This window comes from Haliotis rufescens, unplaced genomic scaffold (assembly GCF_023055435.1).
Source record: "Haliotis rufescens isolate VD_foot unplaced genomic scaffold, xgHalRufe1.0.p SCAF_13, whole genome shotgun sequence".
NCBI lineage: Eukaryota > Metazoa > Mollusca > Gastropoda > Lepetellida > Haliotidae > Haliotis > Haliotis rufescens.
Window position 1 is genome coordinate 6,163,662 of NW_025963813.1, and position 22,564 is coordinate 6,186,225.

The 22,564-nt window shown below is 40.5% G+C and overlaps 1 protein-coding gene across 1 annotated transcript; it reads right to left on the reverse strand.

Moving 5' to 3' along the window:
• Nucleotides 1-13,596: 13,596 nt before the first annotated feature.
• On the reverse strand, nucleotides 13,597-20,680 carry LOC124117157 (ependymin-related protein 1-like). The gene is made up of 6 exons (XM_046478902.2): nucleotides 20,484-20,680; nucleotides 17,419-17,526; nucleotides 16,580-16,673; nucleotides 15,160-15,333; nucleotides 14,072-14,170; nucleotides 13,597-13,706 (listed from the first exon to the last, which is right to left on the reverse strand). The coding sequence occupies exons 1-5, from the start codon at nucleotides 20,610-20,612 to the stop codon at nucleotides 14,076-14,078; spliced, it is 600 nt and encodes a 199-aa protein (XP_046334858.2). The 5' UTR covers nucleotides 20,613-20,680; the 3' UTR covers nucleotides 13,597-13,706; nucleotides 14,072-14,075.
• Nucleotides 20,681-22,564: the final 1,884 nt, after the last annotated feature.

The following is a 22,564-nucleotide window of genomic DNA, read 5'->3' on the forward strand; positions in this document are numbered from 1 at the left end:
AGTATCTCTTAAAGCAGTATATCCAAACGTTTTAATTGCTTTCATAAGCTCGGTTTTCAACAGTTATTCCATGACATTGTGTGACCATGGCACGAAGGCGATTATCAAACACTACAAGATTGCAAATAATCGGCATGCATATCGCAGGAATGTCTTGTAATGCCATTGGTCGGAATTTGGGGTATCATCACACTGTCGTAAGCCGTTTAGTCGAGAAACATGCTAAGACCGGTGATGGACAGGACCGTCCCAGATCCGGAAGACCTCCTGTGACGACACATCGCGAAGACACGGACCGTCTTCGTCTCATACGCCGAGAACCTTTTTTTGACAAGTACTCGTCTGAAATAGCCGTGGTTGCCCAATTGTCGTTTCAGCACCAGAACCGGCTGGAAGCAGCAGGACTGAGGGCTAGACGAGTCATAAAGACTCCCTTGTTGAGAGATCACCACAGAGCTGCTCGTTTAGCATAGTGTATTGCGCGACAGAACTGGAATCTGAGGACTTGGAGACGGATCCATCGGTCAGACGAATGTCGCTTTCTGCTCGACGTCACTGATGGAAGAAAGAGTGTTTGGAGGCACCGGAACACTGCCTACATCCCTAGGAACATTAAACCGACTGTTGCACACGCGGGGGCTCGGTCATGGTTTTGGGGTGTATCTCTCATGATTGCAGGTTGGATTTGGTCACTTAACAGAGGCTCAGTACATCCGGGACGTTTTGAGGCCAGTCGTCGTTCCTCATTTTGACAACCACCCTTTTGCTACTCGACCTCAGTACATGGGTGACAATGCCAGGCCTCATCGTTCTCATGCAGTCGTGGATAACATGAGAGCCAATGCAATAACGACTCTACCCTGGCCAGCAATGAGCTCAGATTTGAAGCCCCTTGAACATGTTTGGGATATTCTGGGGCGGCGCATAAAGGCACGAGATCCTCCGGTACAAGCAGCATTACACCAGGAGTGGTTGTTGTTGACCCATCAACAGATCCAACGTCTGACTGGAGGCATAAGACGTTGGGTGGAATGCGTCATTCGGGCACGTGGCGGTTATATCCGCTACTAATCTGTTTCACGTGTCATGTCAAGTAGAGACTTTAAAGAACATTTTCACATGAAACATCAAACGTAACTCGTTTACTTTATCCTGCAGCTCCATACTCTTTTGAGATATTGTCTAAGGTCAAAAACAGTACCTGTGTTACCATGATGTTTTTGTCAGTAAATTTCAATAACAGCTCACCAATATCTTCTTTATTTGTTGTCAATTAAATGTTTGTTCTATCCGATGACATTAGTATCGCCAGCTCCTCTGGTTAGTCGTCCCATGCCTTGATTTTTGCCATTTGTCATGGTTCAGAAATAGGGGTGTGCTTAACTTTTTTCTTTGTGTACATTACAGGGATCAGAGCTTTATTGCACTGATGTACTAACAATAATGGTTGTCATATTTTTTCATAACCCTCCCTGAAAATACAAAATGCAAAAGTACAAGGAGATGTTACAATAATATATAAGTTGTCTTGATAAGCTTCTAAAGGTACTGTCAAAGATCCACACGCAAAGCTTCAATTGTTGGGCACACGAGGAAGTTTCGTTGGGCTGATTTAAGAAGGTTTCTAAAAGTCTATTGGAGTTCATGACAAATGTTATGTTATGACAAATTAATGGATGATACCAGTGGTTGTGTTTATTATTGTATTGGATGAATGGTTGAACTTTTGTTCCGCATATGTTTCAACTTAGCTATCAACTCACGATGAACATTAATTAAAGGGTTTTGCTCCACACTTAAAAAAAACCAAATACATGTAATTTATATCTACATGTAATCTGACTGTTATGTCTTGTCTTGAACGCATGAAATCTTTATGCGAACTGTCATCTTTATTTTTCAGTTGCCTCCATTAAGATTTGATTGACAGAATATACCTATTTTTATAACACAAATACCTACATATCAACGTAAATGAATGTCCTAACTGTGAGTGCAACGATACTAGACTGCTAATGGCTTCTGATAGAATTGGTTATGAATTTTTAACCTATTGCTTTTAATGGAAACAGAATCCTGTCTCATTAACCGTTGCCAGTGAAACGACCATTCGAAATACGAATGCGAGTGTGAACGTTTGAGTCTTTTATATGAAAATGTTAAAGGGATGCTATTTTAATCATACCAGTCCCTAAATGCACCTGGTAATACTGACAAGTCCATAACTGCACCCTTATTCTACTGATGACACTCACCAGTCTCTAATTGCACCTGATAACACTCAACAGTCCATAAATGCACCCCATTCTATTGATACCACTTACCAGTCCCTGAATGCGCGCCGTTTTATCACATTATGAATATTCCAGCAGCTTGTCTAGTGTTTCTGTATTTATAACATATGTGTTTGCCTGAACGGCATACGGTATACAGTGAAATTTCAATGGTACTGAGTTACATTGACGTCCATGTGTAGTCATTGATGTCCATGTGCAGTCGTTGATGTTCATGTGTAGTCATTGATGTCCCTGTGTAGTCATTGATGTCCATGTGTAGTCATTGATGTCCATGTGTAGTCATTGATGTCACATGTGTAGCCATTTATGTTCATGTTCAGTCGTTGATGTTCATGTGTAGTGATTGATGTCCAAGTGTAGAAGTTGACGTTCATATGCAGTCAATGTTGCCCATTTGTAGTCAGTGATGCCCATGTGTAGTGATTGATGTTCATGTGTAGCCATTGATGTTAATGCGCAATCGTTGATGTTTATGTGTAGTGATTGATGTCCATGTGCAGTCGTTGATGTCAAAGTGTAGTCGTTCATGTCCATGTAGTCAATGACGTCCATGTGCAGTCATTGATGTCCATGTGTAGCCATTGCTGTCCATGTGTAGCCATTGCTGTCCATGTGTAGTGATTGATGTTCATGTGTAGCCATAGATGTTCATGTGCAATCGTTGATGTTTATGTGTAGTGACTGATGTCCATGTGCAGTCGTTGATGTCCATGTGTAGTTATTGATGTCCATGTACAGTCGTTGATTTCATGTGTAGTCATTGATGTTCACGTGTAGTGATTGATGTCCCTGTGTAGTCATTGATGTCCATGTGTAGTCATTGATGTCCATGTGTAGTCATTGATGTCACATGTGTAGCCATTTATGTTCATGTTCAGTCGTTGATGTTCATGTGTAGTGATTGATGTCCAAGTGTAGAAGTTGACGTTCATATGCAGTCAATGTGGCCCATTTGTAGTCAGTGATGCCCATGTGTAGTGATTGATGTTCATGTGTAGCCATTGATGTTAATGATCAATCGTTGATGTTTATGTGTAGTGATTGGTGTCCAGGTGCAGTCGTTGATGTTCATGTGTAGTGATTGATGTCCATGTGCAGTCGTTGATGTCAAAGTGTAGTCGTTCATGTCCATGTAGTCAATGACGTCCATGTGCAGTCATTGATGTCCATATGTAGCCATTGCTGTCCATGTGTAGTGATTGATGTTCATGTGTAGCCATAGATGTTCATGTGCAATCGTTGATGTTTATATGTAGTGACTGATGTCCATGTGCAGTCGTTGATGTCCATGTGTAGTCAATAATGTTCACGTGTAGTCATTGATGTCCACGTTTAGTCAATGATGTCCATGTGTAGCAATTGCTGTCCATGTGTAGTCAATGACGTCCATATGTAGTCAATAATGTCCATGTGTAGTCAATGATGCCCATATGTAGTCAATGATGTCCATGTGTAGTCAATGATGTCCATGTGTAGTCAATAATGTTCACGTGTAGTCATTGATGTCCATGTGTAGTCATTGATGTCAATGTGTAGTCAATGATGTCCATGTGTAGTCATTGATGTCGACGTGTTGTCAATAATGTCCACGTGTAGTCATTGATGTCTACGTGTAGGCATTGATGTTCATATGCAGTCAATGTTGCCCATTTGTAGTCAATGATGTCAATGTGTAGTCATTGATGTCAATGTGTAGTCAATAATGTTCACGTGTAGTCATTGATGTCCACGTGTAGTCATTGATGTCAATGGGTAGTCAATGAAGTCCACGTGTAGTCATTGATGTCCACGTGTAGTCAATGATGTCCATGTGTAGTCATTGATGTCCATTTGTAGTCAGTGATGTCCATGTGTAGTCAAAGATGTCCATGTGTAGTCATTTATGTCCATGTGCAGTCATTTATATGCGGGATTGATCCTGTACCCAAAATTATTGTGTGGTCTTTGATGTCCATGTGTAATCTTTGATGTCCCCGGCACATGATTATCCGGTTGTTCCTTTGCATCGGCCATATCTCCTTTCAGTGGTGGGATTGATCCGGTGACTCCATCTCCTATACTACGACTGTCCAGTGACCCTTCCTTGCGCAATAAGGAGTAAGGTTCGGTGAGTCATCGTGATGCTGAAAACTGACCAGCAACGAGGACTCCATGGAAGTCTATTGTCGTCTGTTTGTTAGGCGTACGTGGTCGTCGAGCATGGAGATGAGCGGCATGTATACGATTTCTGATCCGATCCTTTTCTCTTGAAGTTGAGGGGGGCACGAGTGGCCCAGTCGTCTAAGGCGCCGCGATTCGTTGCGCAGAGTTGCGTCCCTTGGGCACGCCAGAAACCTATGATTGTGGGTTCGAATCCCGGTTCGCCCCAATTATGTTTCAAGGTTTGTCAGCACCATACCCGTGCTCGTGGGTTTCACCGAAGTGGTAAACGTCTTAGACCTGCGTCACTTCGGGCTTTCCTCCCACATTAAGCTGACACGCCGTGATATAACTGGAATAATGTTAAAAGCGGCGTTAAACCCAACTCACTCACTCTTGAAGTTGAGCTGTTCCATAGTCTGCTCATCACAGACTGTAAAACATTGAATAAAATCAAGTAAACTGCAACAGACTCACAACAGAATCAATACGATTAACAAAAATAATTGTCCACAAAGATTAATCGAACCTTGAAAGTGTCAAAATCACGAACGACACCTTACGAACCATTCGTCACCACTCGCCCCTTTCCGTAACTTTTATGAAGACTCGTCCCCCTATCGATGAATGTTATGTGCGAAAATACGACAAACCAATCAGAATGCGCGTATGATTTCAAGTACTTCGTCAAAGAATCCCTCAGAAATAATTTTTGATTTGACATATGTCTTGCATCTAAAAATATACCCAAGACACAGTTAAATTTGTTCAATCATACTGTATAATTCCGCACGTCCCGATGTGCTTTAAATTTCATCTGAAATATATATAATATATGGGGAAATATATGTGAACCATTACGCAACGAATTGACAATTGTTTTAGGTGTGCTCCTTTGCGCTAAGACGGAACCCGGTCGCAAAAATGGCCACGAGTGGGACACGAGTCGCTATTCGGCTTGTCCCGGAATAACACGAGTTGGTCACGAATGCTTACGAACGTTTGTGGCGCTACTGCGTGAGGTTCGTGCAAACTTAAGGATGTGTTTTTGGTGTTTTACAGACATAAACATTGTTGCATTGGATGTTTCTCGTCAACACTTATCTTTATTCAAATACTTGGTGTTAGCATTTACATTTCTTGATCCACTACTTTCTTTGAAGAGTATATATCCCACAGCCGAGGGGTAGGCGACCATTTCACTGTGAGGACCGGTCATTTATAACAGGGTCAGAGCTTTTTGTGAACTGATGTACTGAAGAATGACCTTTCCCTAATCCTAATGTATGTCATATTTTTTTATGACCCTCCCTGAAAACATAAAATGCAAAAGTACATAATATATTTTATAGTAAGATGTAACAAGGAGATGTCGTTAGAGAATCTTTAAGTTGTCTTGACAAGCTGGCCAAGCGTTCTGTCAAAGATCCCCATGCAACGCTTCACTTGTGGGGCACACGAACAAGGTAAGGTGAGGTGAAATTGGGTTTAACGTCGCGTCCAAGATTATTGCACTTATATAGCGACGTGCATGTACGTGTGTGTGTTTGTGTGGCTGCTTGTACTAGTCCGGACTGATGCCGATTTATAGTGCTAGCCCACTGAGATACCATGCCGCAGTTTAACACGAATACCCCACTCAGACACAGTATACTGACTCCAAGCCGACCAGTCCTTGTTTTAGCCCCTTAATGCCGAGCGCCAGACAGGGTAACAACAAGTACCATCTTTTAACGTCTTTTGGTATGACGCGGCCGGGGATCGAACCCCGGACCTTCCGCTCTCCGGGCGGACGCTGCACACGAGCAAGAGTCACAAGAGTTCGAAACCTCCAGGTTATGACAAATTACTTTTGTCCTAATCTCCCACGAGAAAGTGAGAAGATAGATGTGATTTTCAAGAGTCATATCCGTGGTTGTGTTTATTTGAAGCCATATATTTCATCGTAATACTCAGTTTTGTTAAATGTGCGACAATAAAATCATCTGGCACAAATACTCTGCAAACTTAATACAGCATTGTAAAAATGTAACTAATTTTATAGAATTTTTTAAACAACATGTAAATATATACAATTTCTAAACTGGCTAAATAAACGCGTCACGTTCATCGTCACTGAAATAAAACACCACCCAAAAACATGTACTCGAAACATAGAAGTACCACTGAACTTATCGCTAGTAAATAATATCACCGAAAACGCGAATGCCATACATGTTGGTTAATATATGTAAACTTAGTCATATTCAAGAGATATTAAATTGGTTCGATGCACAAACGAACAAACTGGTATGTTGTGAGAACAGACGCTCATGAACGCATCACATGTGACGTCATTGATCCATGCCTCGAGATGCGCCAGTTGGCTCGTGCAGGATTAGCGTGTAAAGCTTGGAAATCACGCAGCATATCGAGATAAGAATGAAGACACTCTGTGGTAAGACTTGACTGATTCTTAGTTTTGTCATTAACTTGTACACATTCTTGTGGTGGTGAGTATATATTGTCCAAATATTCTGTAAATCCCTACAGTGTTAGTTGTATGCAGTCTCGCCGAAAAATGTCGTTTGCACGGAGAGCGAAAGATCGGTAGTTCGATATCAACATACGTTAACATATGGTACTTGTTGTTTCCCTGTGTGGCGCTCAGCATTAGGGGTCAGTATACAGTGTCTGAGTATTCATGCTAAAACTGCGAGAGTGGGGTAGCACTGCAATACTGGCATTTGTCATGATCAGGACTAGTACATACATATTGTTATAAAATTGAATCCAATAACTTTGACCTCGACGCAAAAAACCACCATTTCACCCCACCACCCTTTAACTTTGGCCATTCAGCAAAGCGGAATGGGGCGATGGGATAGCCTTGTGGTTAACGACTTCGCTCATTACACCGAAGAGACCCTGGTTCAATTTCCCACATGGCAACAATGAGTAAAGCCCATTTCTGATGTTCCTCATGTGATATTGCTGGAATATTGTTAAAAGCGGCGCAAAAGCTCACTCGCTTCACCCAATACGACATATTATCAAATGCTATCAACTCACAAGGAAGATTAATTGAAGGGTTTTGCGCCACAAGTAAAATAGAAAAGGATTTATTCTGACTGATATGCTTTGTCTTGAACGCATACCTTTATGCGAACTATCTTCTCTATTTTTCAGTTGTCTCCAAATTTGATAGACAGAATAAGCATACATACATGTTCTCATTGCCCCTATGATTTCCATATCAACGTAAATGTGAGTACATCGATACTGGCTTGAAAGATTCTCCTGTTGACTTAAAAAAGAAAGTTGTAAATTCGAAACAAGAACTGGCTCTGAATTTTGAAACTATTGCTATGAACGACAACAGACACCTCTCTCATTAAACGTGTTGCGGGGGAAACGAGGTTTCGAAATACGAATTCTCGTTTGAGTTTGTGAACGTTTCATATAAAGGGCGTGAATAAGAGAGAGATGTTGATATTTTATTGATAAATATGGACCTGAATGGCTCTGCATGTTGCATTCATAATGCAAACTTGAACTTTTTTTATCACAAAAGGGTAGTCACACAGAGATGCTGGTAAAGCGGGGTCCTTTTCACGATAGTTGTTGAAGACCCTGATTTGACATTTTTATAATCAAATATTTTTTTAATTATTTTGAAGTTTAGATATACGGCTTTTCCATTGGATGAGAGGTCGGTCACATGACCGAGAAATTGACGTTCAAAAGTGTATGAACGACACAGTTTGACGTTCAAACGTTTTTCACGAGACCTTGTTCTTTAAACGACGTAAACACTGACGGACTACTTCCACATTCCTGGGGGAACCCCTGGGAATTACCTAGCACGAATACATACAGAAGCGTTGTTTCTGATCATTAACGCCCTTTTATCTTGAACTCGAGAAACGTCAGAGTGTTTGGCTGCATGGTCGTTCACGAATATCCTCCCTACGACCCATCCTAGTGAACAAAACGAAGAAACGCACTTCCAAAGTATCGTAGTATCGACTCAATCCGTGTCTAGACATCAGTGACAGTTTACAGCAATCAATGAATTTACCTGAGCATCTCTTAGATACATCTTTACAATCACCTTTCAATGACCGGCCAGTTGATCACTGATGACTGAAACACTAACCGCCACAGGTTCATTAACAACTTCTGAAATCCCTCCCTTCACGTTTATCGTGTCGGCCATTTTGACGTCTTGTCCTTGATGTAAATGTATTACGACGTGATGTCATTGGGACTGACTTACTAGTGTACTTCTTTACACCATTGTCAGATATTCCTCATCCAATGATGACATTATTAATTTTTAATAGTTTAGTTGTAAAGAAACTACAAAAGTTGTTCCCGTAGAGCATGTTAAGCATACAAACGCTCATGTTGTCAGTGTAAACATGAAGTCACACGTATCCGATACTAAATACCATTGTATATGGATCTAGGCCTACATCATTTGATGTAAAAATAGGGATATAATAAATTATAAGAATTGACACTCACTTTGTTAGGGCCAAACATCGTGTACAGGTTTGCCCTCACTCTATGAAGGTTCATATTCCAATGAACTCACACAAAGTGAAAGTGAATTCTTAAGTATCTTGCAGCGTACGTAGATGAACAATTAATTCATGTGTATCTTCAAATACACCAACACGCTTACTAAACACCCACGAAGAACGTTTAACGTCAGGTGGACCGCAATCCAATCCAATCACACAGTTGCTGTTTTCATGACGTTTACAAACCAATATATTGCCCTGGGCGTGTGCACGAAAAAGGCATGAACACGTCCCATTTTAATTCTGGAAACCCAATAGTCCAGAAACATTACGGTTTTTACCCAGTCTCGGTCAAAGGTATTTACAAAATTAAACATGCTGTTTTCATGGGAACATACCAAGGAAGAAAAAATGAAAAAGAAATTGTTCAAAAACTCAATATTTACACTATGTAAAGAAGAGTGGTCCATGGGTAGGCCCATGGGCAGGCCCATGGGCGAGAATATGTTCCTTTACTTAAAACTCGTGTTTTTGTTTCGCAAATACATAAATGTATTTCTTTCAAGTATCATGACACAAAATTTAACTCATTTTAACTTAACTCATCGATTTTATAGCGTTATTGAAATATTTCGCCCATGGGGGAGAAAAAGGTTTTGCCCATGGGCCGGCCCTTTGCTTAAAACTCATGTTTTTGTTTCGCAAATACATGCAGGAGTTCTTACCATTTCCATGGCACATAATGTAACACATTTTAACTTAATTCAACGATTTTATAGCGATATTGAAATATTTCGCCCATGGGCGAGAAAAAGTTTGGCCCATTGGCGAGAATATTTTCCTTTGCTCAAAACCTGTGTTTTAGTGTCGCAAATACATAAAGGTGTTCTTAGAAGTTTCATGTCACATAATTTAACTCATTTTAACTTAAATCAACTATTTTATAGCGTTATTAAAATTATTCGCCCATGGGCGAGAATATTTCCTTTTGCTCAAAACTCGTGGTTTTGTTTCGCAAATACATAAAGGTGTTCTTAGACGTTTCATGAAATATAATTTAACTCATTTTAACTTAATTCAACTATTTTACGGCGTTATTGAAATATTTCGCCCATGTTTTCGTCAGTCCCTTTAAAGCATCAATTAATTGTGTACAAAGTATATTGTATCATGTGAAATATACTTTATATTATATCATTACATTGGTATTTAAAACGGGCCTTTGGTTGGATGTTTCCTTTATAGGAGTTTTACAGATTTGACCTGTTTTATATATTGTAACGATCTGTAATGAACCCGGCCTTACCTCTCAAAACGTTTTGACAGTTTATCATACGAATTCATGCGCTTGTACGCCAATTCATTGGCGTTATTTTCCACAACATTAAAGTTTAGTTAGGTTTTTTTCATTTCCCATTTTATGTCTCGTTGATACATCACACTGGGCAATTACGTGACACTATGTATGAAATATATACAGGTACGCGTGCGCGTATTTCAATGGGAAAAAAACGATCCGTCTTTCATTGCATAACGTCTGGCTGAATATCTCACATTCTAACGAAATCTCAAAATAATTACTTAATTACATGCGGTGTCGAACTGACTAATGGGAATTATGTTTCAATGCGATTGAGTAAAACTTGAGTGAATACTGTGACACGAAAGCAACTTTTAAATGATTTGCCAGTTTTTGTATGAAAATGGTAACAGTTTAGAAAAAAACCCAGCCTTCTTATGATAATTCTCATATTCTCATTAGTACGTTGTATCTAATTACAGTGTCGGCCACATTTGCAGGTGATTCTACAATACCTGCTCTCGGTCAATTACAATCTACCACACCACACGTGAATAAACAGTTATGCAGGTGTTGCTGTGGGCAAATACCTAGCCTGTATATGTATATTTTTTTGTGGATACATGTATTACATATTTTCGTTGATATGTGGATATATTAAGCACAAAGACAAAACAAAGTTTATGAAAGATGAATTAGTGCCCTGATATATTCAACGAGATGTGTATCATCGTTTAATGGGTCATTCAATAAAAGTATGTTTGGAGGTGATATCAAAGGAGCCGCCCAGTTTACACAGTGTCGTCCGGTGAACTCCCACCCCACCCTGTCCGTAAGAGTTATGTAATCGGTACACAAATATATTTGATGCGGTGTCAGTGTGGAAGGAGTTTGAAATACGTCCGCCACTGGCCACAGAAATCCTTAAAGTATGGTAACAATCAACAAGGTCAATGCCGTACTAATAACCTGGTGACGCACGTAACAACGACTGTCAATCTGTCTGCTACAGCTACCATACCATCATCCCTGTCACAACTGGCGTATTAACGATTTATTCACAATATTAATTTTAGAAAGTTCGTTAAGAGACTAACGTTTGTCGTATACAGTCCTCTTATTTGATAAAAAAGTAAGTACGTCAACTGGGAATTTAACTGGATGTTACATTCCTTATATCAACTAACAGCCCTGTTTGTGAAAATAAGTACCAGACATAAGATTTAAAGACTAATAAAATCAATTGTAAGACCGAATAGACCAGAAAACCGAATAAAATATGTCTTGGTATCATCGCTTGTGTATTAGATGATGGTAATGACCTGAAATGTTATAACGTTAAGTTTGGAAGGAGAAATATTAAAGTGTTTTATAATACTTGGGAACATGAGCAATAAGATGTAGCAACATAAACATGCATGATATGGAATAAGGAAAATGGTGAAAGCAATTGAAAGAGATTTTAATAAAACATTATTGTACAAAACAACTTGCAAAAGCAGTGCCCAAAATTGTTTGACCTTGTTATGTGTGTTATAGACTGACGACTAGCAAGTAATTGTCATGCTGTACGCATGGTTCCATATACAAATTCAGATATACAACCGGTATGAAACTGAGAACTGAGATGCCAAGTATAACCTGCATTCACACACGGAAGCAGTATACTTGTGTGTGTGCCCTCTCCTCTGAAAAATATATCACTAAAGTATTTGCATTGTAATAAATATAGTATTAATAAAACTTGGTAATTTGGTAGGTCTCCGACAGATATGATTTTCATTTTTTTTTACACCTTTGATTGATACGGATTAGGTACATGTAATCTAGTCACTGTCGCTAATGTATCTGCTTGTTAGAAATTTCTAATGTCCTGTTATGGCACTGTTCCTAAAATAAGGCAGTTTCTTTTATCGGGTATAAATAGTTGATTCGTCTTGTCACGCCGTCATTTTTACTTGATCGAATTTTGTATTTTAGTATTTCCATGTATTGTTAATTGTAGAAGATGCTTACATCACTGTATCTCAGAACGCAAAACTGAACATTCAAACATGTAATTAGTACACAGTTAATTGTTACATATAATTTCCTGCATATTCCTTTTTGAACTAAAAGCCTACATGTATACTGTAACCGGTGTCCACTGTTAAAAGGGTATTAGTGCAGTCAGCCATGGTAAATGGAGAGACAATAATAAGGTGATTAATTATAGTCTTTTGCAGAATATGCGGTATAAGCGTAGTCATTTATACATATACACATTGCACATATACAGATGAAATACACGATATGCTACAGTGCAAGAACAAATTCCCTGAATTTTGAGAAAGGTCTCAGCATGGGACTGTTAATTTCTTCTTAATGATGTCTACAAGCTTACAAACTTGGAGATGTTGGGGCGGTTAGAACCAAACATTTTCAGCTTAGAGTGCCACTCTTCCCAGTGTTAGTGGTCCTGGAACCCATAGTGTCAAACAGGTTCTGCACAATACGTCCATCAGATTCTACTGTTCAGCAACATTGTCACTTAATTTCAGAACTCTGGCATGATCAAGGATTTCGAAGGAGAACGAGGGGAAAGGCAGACGCACGTGAATTTACTTTTAGGTTATTATTGTCTTGAAATCACATTTTGGGGCATTTCAGACACTAATTGAACAGAGTTCACCTGCACATGTCCACTTTAGTCAGACAGACTGTAACCAAAAATGCAATGAGCTGTAGCTCTTAATCCCTTATAACAACAACCAGGGTGAGGGCTCAGTAAGGTAAAACGGTGTCCACCAGACAATCTCAGGTGGCTAACGCATCAAGCCAGCTCTATTTTTCAGCGCATAATTAATGTTTTTACATTTTGAATAAAAGGTATTAAAAAATTCATATTCAACAAACCTACACATTACCAAATACAAAACTTTATAACCCGTTCTATACTTCGTTCCAATTAACCTGGATCATTCAACTCGCTGGCGAAGGTCGAAGGTCGTATACGACTTTAAAGTGAATACTCAGCAATATCTCAGCTATATGGCGGCGGTTTGTAAATAATCGAGCCTGGACCAGACAATCCAGTGATTGATAACATGAGCATGGATTTACGCAACTGGGATACGATGACATGCATCAACCAAGTCAGCGAGCCTAAACACCCGATCCCGTTAGTCGCCTCTTACGACAAGCATAGTCGCCTTTTACGGCAAGCATGGGTTGCTGAAGACCTATTCTACCCCGGATCTTCACGGGTCAGTTGGAGAATGACATTGATTAATATGTGACAGGAGTTGTCATCTAAAGCCAAGGTTTAGTGAATTTGTAGCACAGTCAATAAACATAAATGAAGTGTAAGACATTTTTTTCTGAAAGAATTTATTTTATTCATTTCATGTACATCTTGCAAAGCGATATATTCTGACAGTGATTTGAGAAAGACAGATCCTACTGTATGTCTTCAGCAATGTTCTGAAACAGAAAAAATACAGCCGTTTGCGAAGGTGCGGGGAACTCTATTTTGACCAAAGGTGTTTTCAAGGTAAACATTGCATTGTATCAATGTCTAATGACCCCGGACGCAACTCGCCATAATTAAGCAAAACTAATCATTTTTCGCATAAATATGTCATTACATGTTGAAGAATAATGTTATATACTGATGGAAAAAAGTAAAGGAACGCACAGCAATATTACCAGACAAGGTTCACTGCTGTGTCATAGAGTGGCAAGTCAGTATTTAATGTTGATTGTGCCACTGTGTGAAACGTTAGTATAAGATGTGCAGTGTTGTGTCATTGAGTGAATCGTATCAATTTAGTGAGTGCTGTACGTACGGTATCACACAGTGCAATATGACGGAATGTTGAACACTGTGATGTCCCTGATGCCCGGACGAACGTCGTTGTACCCGAGAGCTTCAAGAGTGTTTCCTCCTGGACAGTTAGAGTATATTTCACAGTTAGTACATTTACATAACGCGACGGCCTGTACATAATTAACTCTTGGCTAGGAAACCAGTGGTTGATCTCACGCCATCGGATTTCGTTTTGTTTACAAATCTTGGTGATTTTATCTACTTCTTTCGAATTTGGGAAAAATGTTCTGTCTTATAATGATCAGAGTAAATCCTACAAAACAAACACCAACCAAAAACAGTTTTCGGTTGTTCCCTTTGCTTCTTTCAAATGTAGAATCGAAAGGACGATTACTGTCCCTTCGACATGAATCTTACGAGCCGTGGAATAAGTGTTCGAAGTCAGTCTAAATATACCCAAATCTTTTACTGCGATGCGATATTTCTCTGCGTGAAGATCAGACCTTCGCTGTAAGTGAAAGATGCGTGGGTTCTTGAGCCAATCAGATGTCATCTTGTTTTCTAAAACGATTCGTTTCGCTATACCATCTCGATTCAAATTTTCGATTTTAACAAACCAAAACCCAGAGAGACCCGCTCAGAAACTTCATGGTGTATTCACATCTATCAAATGGTGTCGTCTTTATTATCTTCATTCGGAACTGGACGTTTAACTTTGTTGTCGATGTGCGGAAATCAGATATGCTGGTTTGAATGCTTCGCTCACTGGTGCCAAGGATTAACAGCCTCGACCCCGATTGGCTGATTAGAATACTCACCTTCACGCAGAAAGGTATTGTATGGGAATAAAAGATCTTATTTTAATGAGATTGGTTCAACTCACTCATTCTGTCCGCTATAAGCTATGACGTTTTCTAATAAAGTTGACACTGAGTTATGTAAGACAAATGCTCTTCGAACTGGGGTCAACCATCTCACTCACTTTTAACCATTTGACTGACACTCGGCGATATTACTGTTCAAAGAGGCGTTAACGCTCGCTCGTTCACTCACTCAACCCAACTCAAGTACACGTACTTACTCATTCTCTCACTAACATGTACTCACCTTCGCCGGCTGTGGTTATAGTGCTGATGACAGGAAAGCATTCTCTCACTGTGACGACGGCCACAACATTCTGATGTTTCCCTTCGGCGTTGGTACTATTGTAGGTGTATGCCTTTGAATTCAGCCTGGTATCACCGTAGCCGAGAAAGAGAGGGCCCAAGGGAACGGCGCCATCTGAGATTACAAATAATTTTAAGATAGGAGCAGACCATTTCATGTTACTGGTTGGGTTGGTTTGGTTGGTTGGCTTGTTGTTTAACGCCGCACTCCGCAATATTCCAGCTATATGACGGCGGTCTGTAAATAATCGAGCCTGGACCAGAGAATCCAGTGGTTGATAGCAGGAGCATCGATCCACACAATTGGGAACAATGACATGCATCAACCAAGTCAGCGAGCCTGACCACCCGACCCCGTTAGTTGCCTCTTACGTTACGGGTTGGGAAGGTGGAATTTCCCAAAAATGCTCTAAAAAGTAATTTGTCAGCCAGCGGAATCGAATATTGGTTACACCGTGATTTTTTTTCAAAATTATTTACATATTTATATACTTCTTTAGGATTGTACTTAAAACGTTTCGCTTCGAACATACAATATTGTGTACCCAGTTAGAGATGCACCCCCTGCTAAGTGTAAGGTCTCGCAGTCACATGACTGCCTATCCCTACCCGGATTGTAACCACGTGCTCAAAACTCAATGACGATGATTATCACGAGGAAAATGGATATTTCTTGAAAGGCGCTCTTTGCAAGTTTGGTCATTGCTGTAAGTAATGTTCCTTGTTGACGGAAGGTCTAGCTTTCACATTATAAGTATCACCACACATGCAGCTATCGTCGTTAATTCATAATCGCGATATTTCGTAAATTCTATTTCAAGTGGCGAAGACCGTAGGAATCAAACAAATGCTAGACACGTTTATTCGAGTTAAACGGGTTCGAGGTAGATTCGTCGAAATCCAATGGAATCTATTTGGCATTGTGTTGGGTGGACATGCACAATTCAACCACCCCCGTGGTGTAGCGGATGAATTGTCTGTCGGAGAGCGGAAGGCCTGTGGTTCGATCCACATACCAATGTGGCCGCGTCATACCAGTGAGCGTTAAAAGGTGGTACTTGCTGTTGTTGATCTTGGTGCTCGATATTTGGGGGATAAAACAAAGACGGGTCGATTCTAATGTCGAACCGGATGTCGAATTCGTTACGCGATTTTGATTGGACTATGCAAAGACTCGTTAGTCCAGCCAAAATATATCTCCATAATTCCAACCTAGTTCGGCAAGGGTGGAAACTGGACTGGTCAGTTAACACCCTTGCTTTGGGAAGCTGACCGGGATGTTCTACTCTGTCCGAGCTCTCACCGAGTGCTCCATAGATAGAACACTCGAACATTTGTTGATATATTTTGAAATGACTTACTTGGTACACAAACACTCTCCTGATCCTTGAACTGTCCCTTAAGGCGGAATGTTGTACACGTACGTGCCACTGTATCTATACGGTAACCAGTTTTCTGCAAACAAAAATCATTATTACCTTTTTACGAATATTGTGAAAATGCAAGGCAAAGGACTTAGTGGGCAAGTGGTTTCAAATTAAAAAATTAACATGATTTAGACACAAAAAGTAAGGTCTCCCTTTCCCTCTTGTAAAGTACTCAGGAATTCTCCCAAACCTTCTTGTGGTAGTAAAGCTCTCTGGAGGTATCGCTTACCTTCTTGTAGTGGTAAAGCTCTCTGGAGGTCTCGCTTACCTTCTTGTAGTGGTAAAGCTCTCTGGAGGTATCGCTTATCTTCTTGTAGTGGTAAAGCTCTCTGGAGGTCTTGCTCACCTTCTTGTAGTGGTAAAGCTCTCTGGAGGTCTCGCTTACCTTCTTGTAGTGGTAAAGCTCTCTGGAGGTCTCGCTTACCTTCTTGTAGTGATAAAGCTCTCTGGAGGTATCGCTCACCTTCTTGTAGTGGTAATGCTCTCTGGAAGGTATCGTTTATCTTTTTGTAGTGGTAAAGCTCTCTGGAGGTATCGCTTACCTTCTTGTAGTGGTAAAGCTCTCTGGAGGTATCGCTTACCTTCTTGTAGTGGTAAAGCTCTCTTGAGGTCTCGCTTACCATCTTGTAGTGGTAAAGCTCTCTGGGGGTATCGCTCACCTTCTTGTAGTGGTAATGCTCTCTGGAGGTATCGCTTACCTTCTTGTAGTGGTAAAGCTCTCTGGAGGTCTCGCTTACATTCTTGAGGTAACGTTCTCTGGAGGTCTCGCTTACCTGCTTGTAGTCGTAGATTACTTTGTTTGTTCCGAGGTATGCGCCGGCGAGGCCACCGCTGATGAGGTATCTTTGGTTGACACCGTCGTAGACGAATAAATAATCAGCCTGAAGATATACAATAATACCACAAGTTGTCATTTTGCGTTGTCGGTTTCGACAGATCTGAACAAAGGCAATATTTCAAATTAAGCGAGGGAAGTATGTGAAAGTGCTTGCAAAATCAGAAGCCGACATACATTCGTTACCATTCTTATCCTACAACCTCCAACAAGATAAATATACCTCTAGCTGAGATAACGGATGCATTTCCTCTCCAATGAGATTTAAAAGTTTCTTTGGGTTCAAAAAGATGCCTAATTCAACAAAATTAATACCAGTTAGCAAATAAACTCATAAAATGCACTTCAAGATTTAATAATACCAGTATCCTAATGAAAGGAACCTTTAAAACAGAAAGTCCCGTGACTCTAGCTATCTTCCTAAACTTGCAATTGACACTTCTGGCACTTTCTAGTGAAATACGAATTTAAAACCGAAAACAAACTTGATAATAGTTGACTATCTTTGACCCTCACATGTTTGTATTTATAATTGGAAACATTAGGGTGGCTGTATGCAACCTACCATTTGATATTTGGGAGGATTTCAAAAAAGTACAAATGTTCCAGATAATGTTCGAGAAAATTGGAACAAAATAATTGTGGTTTGGACCAGCTCACATAGCTCACTTAGCTCACATAGATGCAGACGAAACTTTTCGAATGGCCATTTCTGTGAGTGAAGGTCAAGCAAAACCTTACCACTTCAACTCCCTACCTTAATTATATGAATAGTATTTACAAAATTTAACTGCTTTATGCATCATAAATACTTCCTGGGTTATCGGTTAGAAGCTCCTTTTCTCAGATATGATCTTGAGAATTGCGTTGACATTTGACATTGCTGACCAACAAAGAGCTATACATAACATTACATCCCTGAGACGTGCAAGTATCATGCGTTGGGCTTCACACAGTGTACCCATGAGTGATATCGAACCCGGACCTTCGACGTCGCGAGCGAACGCTTTAGCCACTAGGCACCCAATCAACCTTCCGTCAAAAGGAACATACGAAAACATGTCCGTGAACACGAATCGCCGAGGTCTCAAACATAAAAAACACATACATGTACCTACTTATCCACACCCGACTTTGAAAAAGCCCACTCTTTGTATGGAAAATATTTGAATATCTGTGTTTGTAGTCTCCACTGCAAGCATGGCAAATTGGGTCCAGGGTATATTTTATCATGGAATTGAAATATATAGACACCTCACCCTCTTGTCTTTTGATAGCAAATATATTTACACCCGACGATAAAGGTGTAACACTCCAAGGCTTGCCTGGTTGTTGTAAACATTTATCTACGAGTGTTGATACATTTGATATCAAAAGACGAGAGGGTAACATTATATTTATGATCGAAAATCATTTCCCCGTCTTTTTCTGTTTGTATACATTAACAAGCAGTCTTGAACCTATAAAATACAGCAAACCAGCTTCAGTGGCATAATATCAATTTACCCCTTGAAGCAAAAGAAATAAATATAAATAGTTATTTGTGTAAAGACATTATCTATATTTCCAATTTTGTGTGCCCTTTTGGTCAGATTTATTCAGGTGGTCTAGAGTCAATATCCATAACAAAAGATAAGATAAGTATAGGAACATTCTATTGCATTGAGTAATAATATATGAGTCATTTTAATATATTCCGAAAGATTAGCTATAACACGACAGTGTGTGGGTATGGTGTCAGGTGTCACGGTGTGGGAAACAAAAAATGATGACAATAAAGACAAAAACGAAAAAAGAAAAAGGAACTTTAGGGATATGTTTATTAGTGATGTCATTGATTATGACGTCATGGTGGCCGTTGACGTCACAATTGTCACCTTCTGTGGAAGAAAGTTTTAGATGATAACATATTATACACTGGATAGTAGAGGGTGCCTGTTTCATTCAAATGCCACCTTGCAGAAGAACGCATGTACTTTCTGAGGAGAACAGGACATATTCGTGTGCATAGTGTCCAAGTGTCTCATACTAAGGATATTATCAAATGGCCGATTTGCGAAATAACCATGACAACAAGCATGTGATACATCTGAAGCATACACCACAACTCGCTCCTGTCACATTCGTCTTAAACCGCCCCTTTCCGTAACCTTCAAGAAGACTCAACCAGCTAGCGTTCAAATATGTGCGAAGATACGACAAACCAATGAAACTTAACACTTTGGTAAAGGAATCTCATTTGAGTATATATACTTTAGTTTACAGGAATAGTTTGTTTACAACAATGTACCAAAGTGACTCTCACTATTTGTCTCACCATTCTGAAGGACAGATGGTTGATATATGGCCTCAATACGGCACAAATTAGGGCTGGCGTCCAAATTTACCCACCACCCCATTACCCGACCTTACCCGGGTACTCGCTGTAGATATTTAGAGATAGTTACAAACTGTCCGATTTGGAAGAGTGTGACCTTAGCCCTGGCAAAATATATTTAGATACACGAGTAAAACGATCTGGTCGTGCATACACTGAAGTTTACTGCATGAAGTTTTATCTTTTTTCAAACATGTAAAAGTCAGAAGGAATGGGTGCATTGTCAGAAAGAAATGGGAACATTAGTGACTTATAATGTAACCATAGAGTTTTAGATAATTTTTGGCATTAAACAAACTATCACGTGACTAACCACGGGTCCGGGAAGTCCTGTGGGTATCCGGGTCCTACTCAGGACCCACCCGACCCGAGTACCCGAGTTACCCGTCCCAGCCTTAGCACGAATCGTCATTCCGCTTGTTCCGGCATTACATGGGTGATTACAAAAGCCTATAATTGAGAGGGTAATATATAAAAAATGATTGAGGAACCCGGATTCTGTCCAAACAATTGTTAACTATTGTTGAAGCCAAGGCATTCCTGATCAATTGTGTCCCTCCGAAAGCCGAAAGCATTCGAGAGAGTGGTTACATACGACTACCAAGGTTGATGGGAGTTGTACTTACACGAAAATTAGTCGTTGAGTTGACAATCGTGACATCTTGATATGCAGTGAATCGCACCGGTGGACAACAGACGTTGCCACTGACAATCACAGACACTCCAACGAGGAGTATTGCTGCTTGCAGGATCATTTTGGAGGGTTATCGTTGGAGATATATCTGCGCCAAGTCCTGTGTCAAACTCGCTCCGAAGTACGAAGCTGTTTCGCTTTTATCCACACAGCAGAGCATCACGTGATGCAGAATTGGAGCTCAGGTGACGTTAATGTAGCAGTTTTTGATTCCCTGGACATATTAAATGGTACCAGGTCGTATGACAAATCAAGTCACGGTCTAGTAACCGCACAGCTTCCCTCTCTCTTTATCGCCCAGCGTTGTCACCGTTCGGCAAAGTCCGGCGATTACCATACTCCGGTGTCTGTTCTTTCATTGTTTGAGAATTGGTGACCCAGCTGTATAATCACAAACTTGTATCTTGTATGAATTTGACAAGTATGTTGAGGTGTTGTTGTTTGAAGGTGAGGTGATATGAAGGTGATATATATAACGCCGCGTCCAACATTATTGCACTTATATAACGTGTGTGTGTGTGTGTGTGTGTGTGTGTGTGAGAGTGGCTGCTTGTACTTGTCCGGACTGATGCCGATTTATAGTGCTAGCCCACTGAGACACAGTATAATGACTCCGAGGCGACCAGTTCTTTTTTAGCCCCTTAATGCTGAGCGCCAAAAAGCACCAGGGTAACACAAAGTACCATCTTTTAACGTCTTTTGGTATGATGCGGCCAGGGATCGAACCCAGGACATTCCAGTCTCCGGGCGGACGCTCTGTCACTATACCACGGGGGCGATGTTGTTTTGTTTGGAGCATGAGAGGGACTGATATGTTGGAATCGCGTATGTATTGTTCGCTGCTTTGGAATCTCTTGGGTTTTGCCCCATTTGAGCTTTAAGTTGGTAAAAGACAACTGGTTAGACGATTATTCGACAGATAATTTGCTGGGCTCACTTTGACAAGAAGGCATGTGCACAATTTAAAGCCCGTGATGAAGTGTTACTCTGTGTGCCCACCCAAGTACGGTGGTACTTACACAGTTAAACGCCAGGTTAATGAGGTAGGGTGTGTTGTCAGTACACCAGATCGAGGCAGGAAAGAACGATATTGTCATGTTAATTTGCTGAAGGCGTAGCGAGCTGGACGTGCCTAGCAGCCAGTCAGTGTAGTCACTCTCAAAGAAAATGATGGTCAAGAAGTTATGGTAACCAAACTCCGAACCAACCAGGTCCTGGCTTACTTAGGGAACAAGCAAAAGCATCTTCCGGGCCAACATAGAGAAGAACTGCAGACTGTGATCACTGATCACGTGGGCTTGTTTCCAGAAGCTCCTGGTACTACCAACGCGATGGTGGACATGGGCAACGCCATTCCCGTTAATCAGCATCCCTACCGCATTAACCCTCACAAAAGTGAATTGCTAAAGGAGGAAATCATCACCTTGCTGCGACATACAGGAAACATGAACACGTCGTGTATTCCCGTATCTGGTCAATGGACGAAAAAACGACTCTTTTTGTACGCTTTCTAATCATCGGTTTTCCGTCCAAAACGTCTTTATGTGGCATCGGAATTTACTGTGTGAGAACGATGCAATCAAGCTCCTCCCTTTTCTTGATTGACTTTGTCAGTGAAGCAACAGCATCTACTGGTTGTTCTATTTCTCAGATTTCCTTGGTCAGCTCTCTCGTGTAAGATTACGGGCCTGAGTTTGACGCGGTGCTCGTATCGCTTAGCGGAAGTGCTGAATTCAACCGTTCTACGCATACGGATTGTTTAAGACCTTGTCAAATCTTTCCGTTCTGTGCATGTGTGATTTCGCGGATCGCGATCGTTTACTAGATTTAGCATCAAGGATTAATTGTCATGTAACCTAAGTACATTGACTCAGGATTCCTCTTTCTTATTTGAACATGGCACATACCTTAAACCTGATCTGAATACTGTGTTTGAGTGGGGTATTAACTGCAGGTGGTATCTCAGTGCACTAGCACTATAAATAGTCCGGGGGCGGTCGGGTAGCCTAGTGG